At 50.1% G+C, this 14,563-nt stretch overlaps 2 protein-coding genes across 6 annotated transcripts in view; both read left to right on the forward strand.

The window, feature by feature from the left end:
* The window catches only part of LOC119389649 (palmitoyltransferase ZDHHC8), a 41,072-nt gene that overhangs the window by 17,627 nt on the left and 8,882 nt on the right, over window positions 1–14,563 (forward strand). For 2 of the 3 annotated variants that reach the window (XM_037657006.2, XM_037657007.2), the window contains one exon: window positions 2,384–5,214. In XM_037657006.2, coding sequence (XP_037512934.1) covers window positions 2,384–3,202 — 819 coding nt within the window. In that variant the 3' untranslated portion in view covers window positions 3,203–5,214. Of the gene's footprint in view, window positions 1–2,383; window positions 5,215–14,563 lie in introns of those variants that run through there. The other variant, XR_007415730.1, reaches the window with a different exon arrangement.
* LOC119389650 (uncharacterized) overlaps window positions 13,426–14,563 on the forward strand; it is a 44,863-nt gene continuing 43,725 nt past the window's right edge. For all 3 annotated transcript variants that reach the window (XM_049414516.1, XM_049414517.1, XM_037657008.2), the window contains exon 1: window positions 13,426–14,095. In XM_049414516.1, the coding sequence (XP_049270473.1) occupies window positions 13,442–14,095 (654 nt within the window). In that variant the 5' untranslated portion in view covers window positions 13,426–13,441. The remainder of the gene's footprint in view (window positions 14,096–14,563) is intronic.

A 14,563-nucleotide genomic window follows, 5' to 3' on the forward strand; every position in this document is an offset into this window, starting at 1 on the left:
ACATGTAGTGCGCTGGCAGTCATGTCTGTGAGCATCGCTAGGTCTAATTCAACACTCTGTAAACTTATTTGCCTCCTTCAGGGTAGCTGCAGTGACTAACTTCAAGTTGCATTGAATATATTAGTTCAGTTTTCATCTCTACCTGTCAATAAGGCCAGAGGAGATTGCATTGAATGTCATTCAGAATTCCTCAGCAGAGACAGGACAGGTGGTAGTTCAGTGAACTGAAGCTGTGGTTGTGTATAATAACCAAAGCGCTTTCAGCGCTTTGGTTGCCACAGTTGACTGCATGGTGTGGAGGGTGTTCATAAATTTTGTGTGATATCCAAGAACGAATGCGTATTCTTTAAAAGGAGTAAAAATGTTCTACACTCTATGTACTCACTACACAAGGTCACCTCCTTCCCTATAAGCATGTCACATGCAGTTATGTGATTCATTTTGAGTTACTGGAAATAATTCGGTTCAAGAATGACATTCTAGCAATTGCAGAGGCAATTTCAACAGTATTTACTTGTCATGAAAGAAAAAGCAGAGTAGCCAGGGCCAACTTGAGGTGAATTGCAGGAAAATTCAAGGTTTTAAAAGATGCGTGGCGGTGGTGTAAATTGCCCTCACCTGCTTGAAATGAGCGATTACATTGCTTCAAAGGAGGCATGCATTTGTTGTGAACTGCTATAAACATTTCACCTTCACTACGTTGCAACTTTGTCAGATGGTGACAATGCTTTCCCATAACAATTGGCCTTTGCAAGCATGATCTGGAGTATAATAATTCTGGGGCACGCTTATGACGGTCTTTTTTCGTCACAGCAATGATTCCTTGGTACAGTCAAATTCACATGCTGCCACTGATTACCTGATGATTTCTAATGTTGATGAGGCTGTCGCATCCAGCACATAGCACTGCAAGTCTTTGAGGACACTGTCATGTGGCCACAGTACGTTGTACCACTGCTGTTATCTACAAATCCTTTGCATCAATGATGGAACCTAACGTTCCTAATTGTTTATAGTGTTTCAATCATTCTCTAAGACATTGTGTACTGACCCATCGCTGACAAAGGCTTGGTGCTGTCCTTCTAAGACAGCTATTACTGGCCATTAGCATCAGGGCTTCCGTGTGTACTCAAACTTGAGGTCTTGCTAACAAAGTTTGCCACTCCATTCATCGTCGTCAAGAGTTGTCTTGCTAGCTGCACTGTTTTTCTGCACTGTTATAATCTTGGCAGCGCTTAGTACACAATCACCAGCAAATCTTTGCCACAAAGACACAAACTTTTTGGACTACTCTTTAAAAAGTGAACTGCATAGCTTGAGGTGAAGAGCCAGAATCTTGGAAGCTGAGGTGAAGATCTTTTTTTTGGTGTCTCCATGACCTGGCCTTGTTTGTGCTTATGCCTTTCTAGAGATTTCTAGCATGCTTTGCTTTGCAATATTTAGAACTGTGACAATTGCTAAGGAATGGCTTCTTGGTCTGCGTATCAGCGGCATATCTTGTTTGTGAAGAAATGAGCACTTGTGTATGCGCATGGCTGATGGCTGCATGGCCAGTGATGCATTCTGTCACACCTTAGCACAAGGTGATTTCCGCTTTATTTCTTTCCTAAAAATTTTTGTCTTTATATTTCTTTCTTGCATCTCTATCATGCAACCATTGTCATTTGTTAAGTTGGGTGTTGTAGTGTTGTTTACTCTAAGGTGGTCCTTGTTGCTGTTGGGATGCGAAAGATTATGTCTGCAGGCTATGCAGGCTGACATTAGTTAATTATGGCTGATTATGTACACTCACTGCCGTTTTAATTGCAACTGTAACAATTTGAAAGTGCAAATCAGAAATCTCTGCAAGGGATAGCCATACGATGAAGTGGAGGGAAGACAAGATCAAGAACAGTGACCCCGATAAGAATGGCACACTAACAATACACAAAACAAAAAGTCTTTGCCTTAGCAGTGTTCCGGAAAATGGAATCAAGATCAAGAACAGTGACCCTGATAAGAATGGCACACTAACAATACACAAAACAAAAAGTCTTTGCCTTAGCAGTGTTGCGGGGAATGGAATTCTTTTCATTTCAGTTTATGAGATTTGGCAGCATTACCATGCCCATTTCATTTGGGCCCTTTAGCAACAAAACAGCTATTTTTTAGATGGCGTGTGCAGTGCACTTTCTGAAAGAGAACACGAGTCGGTATTTTGAGCATGATTACAGCCTGAGGCTTAAATACAGTCCGGACATGGGCATACTATCCACTTATGAGATCTCCACCAAATACTTAGTCTTATGTCTGTTTCTCCAGTGAATTTGAGACGTTGCTTTTAGGTGCGGTTGAGGGTGATTCATAACGTAATTCCGCGCCTTCCCCTCTTATTTGTCGGCAGATGTCGCAGGGCCTGGTCGAGCATTCTGACATTGACGCATTTGAGGCGACGCAGTCGCGTGACTGTGAACCCTCGCCGCCGCAGCCTCTGCACCACGGCTCCAAGACCAACTTCTTCAGCCCGACGGGCAGCGGCTTCTTGCCAGGTGACGCGGCAGCCGCGCAGCACCCGGTGCCCCCGAGCAGCCTCGGCGGTGCTCCCTCGAACAGCATCCCGCTGCAGCCCCTGCGCTGGCCGCAGAGCCCGTGCCGCACGCCGCCTCGAAGCCTCACCAGTCCGACGGTCGGCTCGCCGCTGCGTCGTCCACCGCTGCCGTCACCCGGCGCTGCACCGCGCCGGCTGGTCGGTGGTGGCACGAGCCCGTCTGGCCGCCGCTTTGTCTCCGAAAGCGAGCTGGACCAGGCGAACGGCAACTACCCGCCCTGTGCGCCTCCTGTGTCGACGGATCTCGCCGCGAACCGGACACTGCTGGGATGGGAGGCGAGGCAGCCGCCGCCCCGGCCCGGGTCGCGCGGGGACGTCAGGGCAACGCCGACGCCCGGAGGCAGTAGTGTGTCGGCGCGCCGGCTCAGCGGGGGTGGCGGGGGTACCCCGCCTCAAGGGGGCGGCGGCAAGGGCTCGGTGCTTGAAGGAACCCACTACTCCGGGCGTGGTGCCGCGCCGCGCCGCCCCATGTCATTCGTGAAGGCGCTGGAGATGACGGACTCCATTGAAAAGGGCTCGTCGGGGGCGCGGCCACAGCGCAACGCCGACGGCACGACGTCCGTGTCTGGCGAGCGGCGCTCGGTGTACGACATGAACTACGAGATTTCAGTCTAGCCGGCCCGTGTTATATAAGTTTCGCAGTGTGCCTGCCGTAGTCGTGAGTGCAGGCGGAGTGTTTGCGGCTCCCTCGAGGCCTTCGCTGCCATCAGGGTACCGCAAATCGGGCGGAGAAAGCAAAGTCCTTCGGTGTGCTGGCTGTTGTGCTGAATGTTCGTTTTTGGGGCACCCACTATGTTCGGTTTGTTGCCAGCCCATGTGGGCACGTTCACAAACACTCTCTTGCCATCGGCACATTATCAAGCACCCGAGGATGGCATTTCCATTGTGGAAAGGCAGCATTGAAACAAGGGCATACAATGAACTGCTGCCAGGGCTCAGTTCCTCTCACAAGCAAAGATTGTGCCCGGGGGTGCTGGGTCCCTATGTGATGCTGGTCAGCTCTGGTGCCCTCTGCTGCACAGAAACATTGGAGATGTTATGTATATGTGCAGCTGTGGACACACACACTTGTTTTTTGTTGGTTGCTGTAGTCTGTGTTCGTTGTTCACTGTGTTTGCCGAGGCACACCTTTGGAGAGAGTCAGCATTTGTGTGCCATTGCGTCCCCTGCATTCTCATTGCCGTAGTAGCACTTGCCCACCCTCCCCTGCTTTATTTTGTGCAACTTTGAAAACAAATTCCTCTCTCACCTCCTTTGCTGTATTGTTTTCCTCTACCAATTAGGATTGTTATTTATTAACATAGGATTATTAACATAGGATTGTTATTTATTAACATTCCCATGTCTAGAATGCTGAGCAGCAGAACAAGCCACCTCTGTCCCGAGCCTTGCTTATTTTTTTTCCACGGGTATGAAGCATACGGTTAGGCTTAGCAAGTGTACAGCTGACATGTCTGGAAAGGAACAAGCTGGTTTACTTGTTGGATGGATGGGTATTTTGCATTGCTTGTGTGGGTCACTTTTGAATGCTCACTCACTTCTCTACGGCTGTATTTAAAAGTGCGACTTTGTACATAAGTGTGAATATGTCACAGGTCTAACGGGGACCTCCTTGGTGCACCAACAACCTGGAGAGCAGTGTTTGGCTCAACCCTGCCATATTTCCCATTCATTTTTCTTTTTTTCTATTTCTCTCTACTGTTTTTAATTAATTAGAAAAGTAGTGTCGCAAAAAAAAAGAGGCCTAGGTGTTCTTTGTCAGGCCTGTGATCTAGTATTATCATTTATTCGTCAAAGTGCCAATTCGAAGAGCAGTAGTAAATCTGTTGGTTGCACTGCAAGCGTGTCAGGATGACGTTCAGCTTGAGTAGTGTACAGTGTGGGCCCAAGGAATGTTCATTGTCTTTCTTTTCTTCTCATTTTCTTTTACACCTGTTGCTATGTTTTTTTTTATGTTTCACCTGTAAATGTTGTGATTATTGTGAAATTATTTTAACAGTCAGTTTGTCTTTCTAATAGTCTTTCTTTCGTTCACTGCACGAGACAGTTGTTTGTGCATGAAAAGAATGTATGCACCACATCACCACACACAATGAGTTTGGCTGTAATTGAAGCACTCATACTTAAAAGAATCTAGATTTACATACCAACAGAGAGAGAGCCCTTGCTGGCAGGGTTTTTTTTTATTGTTTTTTTTTTCATAATGTGTGTTTGTGCATGCTGACTCTCTGCTGCCGCTGCTGACATTTTAAGGTTGAAGATGCTAGCGTAATTTTTATCTTGTTTTGTTGAATAAATGGGTTCAGTTGGCTGATGCGAAGCCTTGGCAAGTGTGTGTTTTGCAGAGGTGAGAATCTGACTCGTGGTGGCTCAAGTGATTTTTTAGGGCTAGATTAAAACTGGACAGCAGGGATGTGGGCAGCGCCCAGGGCCCATGTACATAGGCAGTTCCAAGCAGAGCATTTGTCAAGTCTTGTTTTTAGCTCATGCACGTTTAACACCGTATTTTCAGTCAGATGTTTCAAAGAAAAGACAAAAAAAAAGTATAGTATTATGAACTGAATTTGTGGTTTGACTGCTGCAGTGCAATTAAAATTGGCTTTGAAATAAAGCTTGCAAGAAAAGCTTTTCTTTTTCTCTGATTGTCTGTGTGAATTGGTGGATTTAGTGTGCAATTCTTGGAAATTAAGTGCAGGACCATTCACGCACTGCACGGATGACCGTTGTAGCAGATATGGATTTTGAACACTGAAACTGTTGACTCTTCACCACTTTGTTCAGAGGCACCACTGCTCGTCTTATTCCCAGTGCCTTTCCTGAGTCCACTAAATCTGGGAAAATGTTATCCCTGCACACATAGTCTTGGCAGTACACTTCAGTGGCATCAGTGCTTGTGTCTGAACAAAGGAAAAAAATCATCGCCATATCCACGAAGTGAACGATGTTAGAGCAGCTTGCTCGGAGATGATCGGGTAACCCGCGAATCCTCCGTACACATTACTCGACCATCATATATAGACGTGACAACGTTGTTAAATATACATTAGCCATTTTCGCTTCGGCCTCCCGGGCTCTCACCGCAGTGTCTTGGCGGCGAGCCCGAGTTGCTGCTGCGTTGCGAACCCGCCGCGCTGCTGCCTTGGCCGATGTGTTCATGCTGCGGAGCAGCACCGAAGAGTGTTCACTGAGTGAGCTCCCGGCGAAGCAAAAGCAAGCGCGCCAAACGAGAGGCGCGGCCCTCGAGCAGTCACCTAACTAGCGCATGCGCGGAGCGTGCCTCCCCCCCCCCCCCCCCCCAGTCACCTAAAAGGGGGGAGGGGCCGTCTTAAGCTCGCTGGGACGGCGGCCCCGAAGCAGACATTATAGAGACGCAGCTGGGTGCCGAGTGAAGAGCCTAACTTTATTAGGAATGGCCTCCTAAAAAAGAGGCGTGGCAAGAGAGCAGGTTTCCTAATCGAAACCGACACCACAATGTAACAGTTGCCCTCTTAAAATGGCGGCCGGCGTCCTGCGCTGCAGCGAGACGTTGAGACCCGCAACCACGCCCGCAGCACGTCTGTCGGCGGCTAGTCCATTCAACGCTCGTAAGCCACTGAGGTCGCGCAAGAGGGTGAAAGAGCGTCGCCATGTCGACAAGGGTACGAGCCGTTCGCCTGGTATCCACGACCGAGGAAGTGGAGCAGGCGCCCATGCCCCCGGCGCATGAGACGGAGCTCGTCGAGGTCGAGGTACTCCCCGACGAACCTTGCACTTCCCACCAGCAGTCGCCATCGCCGCCAAGGTTTCCTTCCCGCTTCTGTTTTGCGAAGTCCGACACGAGCCAGTGCTCGGTTGTGGCGAACATCTACTGCCAAGTGCCTGATACTCGGCAGGTTGCGGCGACTGGAAGCGGCCGTCAACTCCCGGGTACGCGACTGGAATGGAAGCTCTAGCCGGACGTGCGCCTCGAGGTACGCGTCGGCCCGGCGTTGACTGAAGAGGAAGAAGGCAAGCGCACTAAGGCTGCCAAGCAGGTGTCGACCTCGGGTCAGAAGGCGTCGTCGGATCAGCAGGACGCGACCAAGAAGGCTGACGTCGTCGAAGCGAAGGCGTCGTCGGGTCAGCAGGACGTGACCAAGAAGGCTGGCGTCGTCGAAGCGAAGGCGTCGTCTGGTCAGCAGGACGCGACCAAGAAGGCTGACGTCGTCGAAAGCGAAGGCGTCGTCGGGTCCGCAGGACGCGACCAAGAAGGCTGACGTCGTCGTAGCGAAGGCGTCGTCTGGTCACAGGACGCGAGCAAGGAGGCTGATGTCGAAGAGAAAAAGGACGGTACGCCGGCGCCCGCGACGTCCGAATCCGGTGCCTCGACCTTGACGAAGCCTTCTGGAGGAGGCGGAAGCAAAACAGAACCTAAGAAGGCCGAGAAGACGTGGTCGTTCAGACTGGGACCTCGCACGCCGGTGAGCTTCGAAGTGACGTTAGGCGTGAAGAAAGCACCCTCGACGTGCCAGCCCAGTGCCATTTCAGTGCGACTCGTGGACGTGCCGCCGACAGGACCTGTAGGAAGTGTGTTGGTTCCCCGACGTGCGTCGCTACCTGCATACGTTGTGAGGCGACGTAGCAGCGTGCCGGACTACGTCGCCGAGCAGGACGAACCGCCTCCGCCGCAGCCGTGGGTCAAGTGCGTGGAGGAACTCGCGCGACGCTTGGCCGAATCAGGAGGTCCGTGCCGAATTAACGTTGTCACGCGGTCTGCCTCGTTCAGTGCGGCCGAGAACGTCGCCAGCGTCTTCATTGACGTTTCTGGCAGTCTCGCAGGCTCCGAGATGTCTCAGCCGGAGGACGACTGAGAGTGATGCAGAACGGCCGCGGCAGGTCGCTTTTAAATTGTTCTGCACTGTACATTATAGATGGCGGAGAAGTGCTGCGCTGCTTGTTTGTGCACGCACTCTTCGTATATGTACGGACAAAGAATCCACGATGTGTCATCAAGCTGCAACACGTTTATGCGAAAGTTCATGGTTGGCTAATCTTGTTTAACTTCATCTTGAAGAGTTCGTGCTGTACGGCCGAGTAAAAGTTTACCCCGTTCACACTCAACATGGAGTCGGAAATAATCACAAAGCGGAGTCTATTAAGGGAAAAGTAGTGTCCCCTGCAGAAGGAGTTTCCGGTGCTCGATCACGATTTTGGGCCTAAAGAGACACCCACAAGGGAGAAACACAGCACAAACTATACCAATCATTTATCAAAGTACAAGATAGGACATGGTGCAATGTGAGCAGCATATACGTGGAGATAATCCTTCAGTGCCACATATCTTGTGCTGCGCGCAGGGTGTCGGAACGGAACGAAAACCGAAAACGAACAACGAAAAAAGAAAAACGATATTTTCGACCGGAACGAAAACGTAGCCAAAACTTTATCTATTATTTCGTTCAAGAGTGAAACAAATTTTTTTCAATCGTTTTTCGGTTCGCGAGAAAACTTCGCAATCTGGAGCAACTGAGCTCATGTAATGTGAGCATATCTCAGGGTACAGTATTAGCGCGTACCTCGGGCAGGAATTCCGAAGCAAATATATGTTGAAATTGTGCGAAAAACGAAAACAGTGGCAACCAGAGGTGTTTATATTAACGCAAGTGGACTTTTGCGCGCCTGTCATATGCAGGCCAGCGAAGAGGGGGCATTGTCGGCGCCGAAGTTTGTTACAGCAAAAGCTGTTATGAGATCACAACAGCTGATTTTGGCGCCATAGTTGTCCGCCGCCGCCGGTGTCCGTGACCGCTATCGCGTGATATAAGAAAAAACCTGGCTGATATCCCTCTGTCATAGGAATCGGTACAATACGAAAGTGAAACGTGTCTTCACAGACGTGGCTGAGCGTTTGTTGTACATTCTTTCGCCCCAAGGGCGAAGGAATGAATGCTACAGCAACAAACTGTATACCGCACGAAGAACGGCAAGCAGCTCGAAACTTGCAACGCGCTGCATAAAGGACGCACGGAACGAACATACACAAGATGAGAGCGAACTGTCACATTTGTAACTTATTTCTGCGTGAGCACCGCGCTCCTTTCGCAAAAGCGGCCGCTGCAGTGAGCCAAGTGACCTTTGTGCTCTCAGCGCAAGACGTACGAACCACCGTGATCACGAGATAAGCGCACGCACAAGTGATCACGCCCTGTAGACGCGGGCGCTCGTCGCAACGGCGACGACCTTTAAAGCGCTCTTCGAGCACTTCGCGCCATCTCGCTAGTGATAACGAAAACACGCTGTAACGCCGATTTCTGAGTACCGCGACCGGCAAATGGTGTATATAAATAGCTCGCCGTTAGCATAGCGAAGAACGTGCCGTCCGTGGCCGAATAGTTTCGCGCTGTGCGCTGCTGAGCGAGAGGTCGTAAGTTCGACTCCCGGTGACGGAACTTTTTCTTCTGGTTTTTTCCTTTGCCCACTGTTAGTCTTTATATTTTACAATGTCATATCCGTGACGGAAATTCGTCAGTGGAGCCGTGGTGGACCCCGGCATAAAACACGTTCGTGTTAAAAAATAAATGAGAGAGAGAGAGAGAGAGAGAAATAAACGTTTATTTTCGAAACAGTGTTCCGAGCGATGCTCGGTATCACCCTATGATGGGAGGGCTCCCTAGTCCAGGAACCCTCCGGCTTCAACTGCCCTCTTGGCCCTGATGACAAGTTGTCGCTGGTCTTCCAGGTCCTCGAGGGCGAGCTTGGCCTCCCACGTTTCGGTTAGGTGGTTGTCGTTCGTGTTTAGTGCTGGATTGACGTCCGTCTCCGGTTGCATATTGAGGTGTACATGACACAGGCATTCCAGGAGCAAATGTGCCAGGGTGTCCGGTACGCTGCAGAGCGGACACACGAAGCTATGTTTCGTTGGGTAGAGGTGGTGCATTAATATTCCATGCGTGTTGCTTTGCAGGCGTCTGATGATCACGCTTTCTTCTTTAGTGAAACAAATTTTTAGGATCGGATGGGATTTCAACCCGCGCCCTCTGCGTGGCAGTCGGGTCTTCCACCACAGTGCCACGCTGGCGCTTGTAGCTCGTTCGCAAAAGTATTCTATGCAGGAGTCATGTCGGGCAAGGAATCGTGTTAAAGGACCCCTGACAGCAAAATTTTTGTTGGTGACTTTTTTTCTGTAATTTGTAGCTTTGGGTCTGGTAATCCCTAAGTTAAATCGTAAATGCTCTAGCGTATCGTATAACTAATTCTAGCGTAGTTAATTGTGACCATTTTAGCGTCACTTCAAAACGCCCGCCTAAAAACCACAAGAAACTAGCGACCCATGCGGGGAGCGTCAAAGACCACGTGCACTCAAGCTGTGGTGACGTAGAAAGCGCGGTTTTCAAATCGGGGCCCCGCGCGCAGTAGAGATTGAAAGTATGTGGGTGCCTCGGTATGGGTTAAACCGGTTAAACCTGTTAAGCGCGTGAACCCCCCCCCCCCCCGAAAACTACCTCGAGAGCAGCCCGACAACAAAGCGAGAGGGGTGCGGAACAATAGGCCTCGCCGGGTGCCAGTCGTCGTATTGTGCATGTGCGCCCCGCAAACGCACGCCGCACGCTTCGACACAGCAAAGAGAGTGAAAGCATGGCTGGCAGTCGGCTCCAAACACACTCAGAGATCGTCGACGTCATTGATACTAGCGTATCGTCACTCAGGGTGATTTTTGTGCAATGTATCACACCGAACACGTAGCACTAGTGTCGATGTTGCAGGGCAGCCGATTTTTTGTTTTTTCTCCTACGCTGTTTGACATCGAATTAAAATAACTTCCACGCGACGGATGCCGTTCAAATTTGGCCAAGAAGACCTATGCATACCAAGCGATCGAATGATGGGCACATCTCGATCTTGAAATTTGATGTCAGTGCTCCTTTAATATATGTAATATAGCGTGGCAGAAGAGTAAAATAACAACCATTCATATCACACAATGCTAATACCGCAAAGAGTGCGTTGTTTAATGCTTCCCACCAGTGTTGCGTAGTTGCCCCACCAGAATTGGAATGACTGCGCAATCATTCCACATTTTCGCGACCCCGGAATGGAATGGGGACAAAGCTTGGAGGAATGGAATGAGAATGGGATTAAGCGCCTTGAAATGGGAATATAATTACGTCTTTTTCCGAAAACAAAGCACGTGTTCGTCTACGCGTGCTTCAAACATTAGTAAGTCAGTGCCTCAAAATTAATAATAAAGCAGTATTTTTAAAATGGCTTGGCTGATTACAAGCACGGTACATTTATAAGAAACGCGCCTACTAGGAACCGAGGCGTAAGTTAGTGTACAAACAAATGCATTATCCCTGCAGATACCGACGGGAGAAACAAGTTACCCCTGCGCCAGGGGCGTAGCCAGAGGGGAGGGGGTTGGGGGGTTCAAACCCCCCCGAAATTTTTCAGTTTTGCTTGCGTATATACACACGCGCACATACAAACGCACGCACAAACATACATAAAGTATGGTTGAACCCCCCCCCCCCCCGGAAAATATTTCTGGCTACGCCCCTGCCTTGCGCGTTGCTTCCCATTGATACCCCCACACGAAAGTGGCGACTACTCTATGCACAGCCTGATTTTTATCTCACGAGCAGTTTAGTACCTGACACACGTAAATACCCTTTGCGACAAGGAAGACACTGCATATCTGCGCACAGGCGAACACAGAAAGTTCTCCTCACCCCACCCATGCTTCCGAGGCGCGCTTGACAAGCGTGAGTGCTGACGAGCACTGCGGCCCAGTGTTCCGTATTCGATACAAATACACAAGGTGCCCGAGCGGTGCACCATTCCAACTAATACCAGCAGATCTAGAGGGTCTTATTCCCCATTACCCAAATCTTAGTTTTCTCCATATTCACGACCGCTCCAGACGCGTGGCAAAACTGCTTAGTCTTCTTGAATACTACTTTTGTCAGGATAAAAATACGCTATGTCGTCTTTTAGCTTTACGCATTTAAGCATAAACAATGTTAAAACACCACCATTCGTTCAAACATGCTGACCATGCAAATAATACAGGTAGCGGGAGAACTGCCCCTATGGGAATTAGTAGGGTGATTGTATATATACTGCACGAGATATGTCACCAAGCTATACTATCCCTCGACCTTGGTAACGTGTTTTGCGTACTTTTGCCGTTCTTAATGCATCTGATGACATCAGTTTTATGGGGCTTTCATCCTTAACTCCATAAAAATTATCAAGATGCCTTTTCTACGTTGAGGAATTACAGGAATGGAATTGAACTTCCCGGCCATTCCCAGAGTTCGAATGGGCTAAGTTTTTTTCATTCCGAGGAATATAAAGGAATGGAATTGCGGCAAGTTCTAATTCCCCGCAATGGAACTGAAATGAAATGGAGGCGCCCATTCCGCAACACTGCTTCTCACCCACTCCAAAGTGCTCAGCCATAATTCTTTGTCATCATCAGTCACAGCACAAACTGCACATAATGCCTTACATATGTGTAGCGTGTACCACGAGATTCAGAAGAATGACGAAAAATGGCGTAGTGGGACTTCTCTGCTTCAGAAAAAATTGGGATGATTAATGGCGTAGTAGGTACCTTGCATGTGCACTTGCCCCAAGAGACTCTCCAACGGGCTCTACAAAGCGAGCGCCCCCTCTGCCCCCGTCGTGCGCAGGCCGATATATGCCCCTATGCCCCCATTTCAGGGGCTCATTTCGAAGTGACGCAAAAATTGGTCACAATTAACGACGCACGCATTAATTATACGATACATCAGAGCATTATTCGATTCCGGCGTTACCTGGCACAAGGCTACAAATTACAGTAAAAAAATCACAAGCAAAAATTTCGCTATCAGGGATCCTTCAGGACAAAGGCAAGGGGCAAATTCACATTTTTAGAAATAGAATATCGAAATTTTCTTCCGGTGGCTGTAAAGAAAGAAACAGTCTGTGCTTTCTGCTTTTTCAGCGCAGGTGAAAAGTTGAGAGCCAAAAGTGATAGCGGTAAAAAATTAGGGATGGTAACCGGCAGCGGACGTTGGACAATGTAAACACGAGTGATATGCACTGATCCATGTGCCGGATGTCGGCCATAGATAATGCAGCGTAAGCAAAACAGAACGAAGCGCACGTACGAGAAGATTAATCTTCTCGTACGTGCGCTTCATCATCTTCGTCATAATTATGACGAAGATGATTCGCTTTTTAATGGCACAAACCAAATGGAAGCGAAGGGGGGTGGGGGGTTGATAATCCATGAGCCGGTATTAATTTAAAAAATGGAAATGAACAATATACGAAAGAAACGGACCACAAATCAAGTAGCATGGTGTGTAAGAGTAGTCAGCCTTGCATGACGAAGAAATATGAAGATCTGTATAATAGCACTTGAAGTAAAGGAAAAGGTTTCAGGTAAGAGATAAATTTTAAACATTAAATTGTTATCCTACATTGTTATGTTCTTGTATTGAAGCTTTACAATGAAGGACAAACCACCGTGGTTCTTCCGATAACCACATTTTCTTCCTCCAGCGGAGGACATCAACCGCAACGACCGGAAATGCCTCATCGTCATCATCGTAAACCGCGGCCGCGCGAGCGCTCGTGCTCGCGTTCTTCGCACGGACCAGCAGCCGCAGGCCGTCGTCTCGCCGCAGCTTGGCAATGGCTGCAGCCGAAAACCCATAAACTAGGCAGCTGCCGCGGGCCTTCTCTCGGTGACCGTATGTTGTCACATCGAAATTCCGACACTCCTGCCACCCCTGTGACGTGTGCGCGCCCACGCGTAGAAGAGAACGAGCAGCTGTCAGAAAGGCCGCTTTCGGGTTGACCGCACTGTAGGTGTAGACAGCAGCACCAACAGCAGTACCAACCATGGCAGGCAGGTCCGTTCGCGTCATCTCGCTGGGCGATCCCAACGACGTGGCCTGCATGGACGAAGGCGTGCGCGTGATCGCCGTCAACCCGTCGGGGCAGCAGTCGATGGGGCCTTCGTGCCAGTCTTCGCTCACTAAAGTCTTCTGCGGCCCCGTGGAGACGATCGGCATGCCAGCGCCCCCTAAGACCAAGGGCTCGCGCCTCGACTGGCGCATCACGCCCGAGGGCGGTCTCGAGGTTACCGTTGGCCGACCGCTGACCAAGGAAGAGGAAGAGAAGCGTGAGCGCGACCGTAAGAGTAAGGCCGCCGGCGCCGCCAGCGCTGCAGCCCCCGCGGATGCCGCCGCTGGTGCCGCTGGTGCCGCTGGCGCCGCCCACGCAGCTGCTCCCGCAGCCGCCCCGGCTGCCCCCGCAGATGCCGCTGTCCCCCCGGCCGGCATAGATAAGCTGAGGAAACAGATCTGCGACCCGCTGTCGCTCCTGGCTAACAAGCGGCTGCCCATCTGCTTCGAGACGACGCTCGGCAAGGAGACGGCGCCCGGTCTGACGTCCGTGACCGTCATCAACGAGCAGCCCGGGAGTCCGGTCATGGTTCAGCCGCGGGCCGCACCTGTGCGGTCTAGCAGAGGGTTTAGCCCTCCCGGTGTGCAGGTAAGCCTATACATGCTCTGGAGCACGCGATGTCCTGATGGAAGCTCTTGGAAACCGTTGAGGACAAACTTGTCGGTGAAGAATTCGCCGCTGCTGCTGACCCGAAGATCTCGAGATCGAATGCCTGCCGCGGCAGCCGCATTTCGGTGGAGAATTGTTAGAGGCCTGTGTGGTCGAACCCCAGGTGGTCGAAATTTCCATAGTCTTCTACTACGGCGTCGGTCATAATCATATTGTGGTTCTGGGACGTAAAACCCCGGCAATTATTAATATAAATTTGCCGATAGTCTCAGTGACGAATTCGCCGCTAGTCGTGGCGAATCTGTCACCGACCTTGGTCTGAAGCGTCGGCCTTTAAGTGGTCGCTGGATCCCGAGTACAGCACGCTTATTTTATTGCCATATCCCCTTGTGGCGTTAGGTTTTGGCGCACTCTGGACTGACATAGGACTGACACTTAGTCGAGTTT

The sequence above is a fragment of the Rhipicephalus sanguineus genome, chromosome 4, assembly GCF_013339695.2.
Source record: "Rhipicephalus sanguineus isolate Rsan-2018 chromosome 4, BIME_Rsan_1.4, whole genome shotgun sequence".
NCBI classification, from domain to species: Eukaryota; Metazoa; Arthropoda; class Arachnida; order Ixodida; family Ixodidae; genus Rhipicephalus; species Rhipicephalus sanguineus.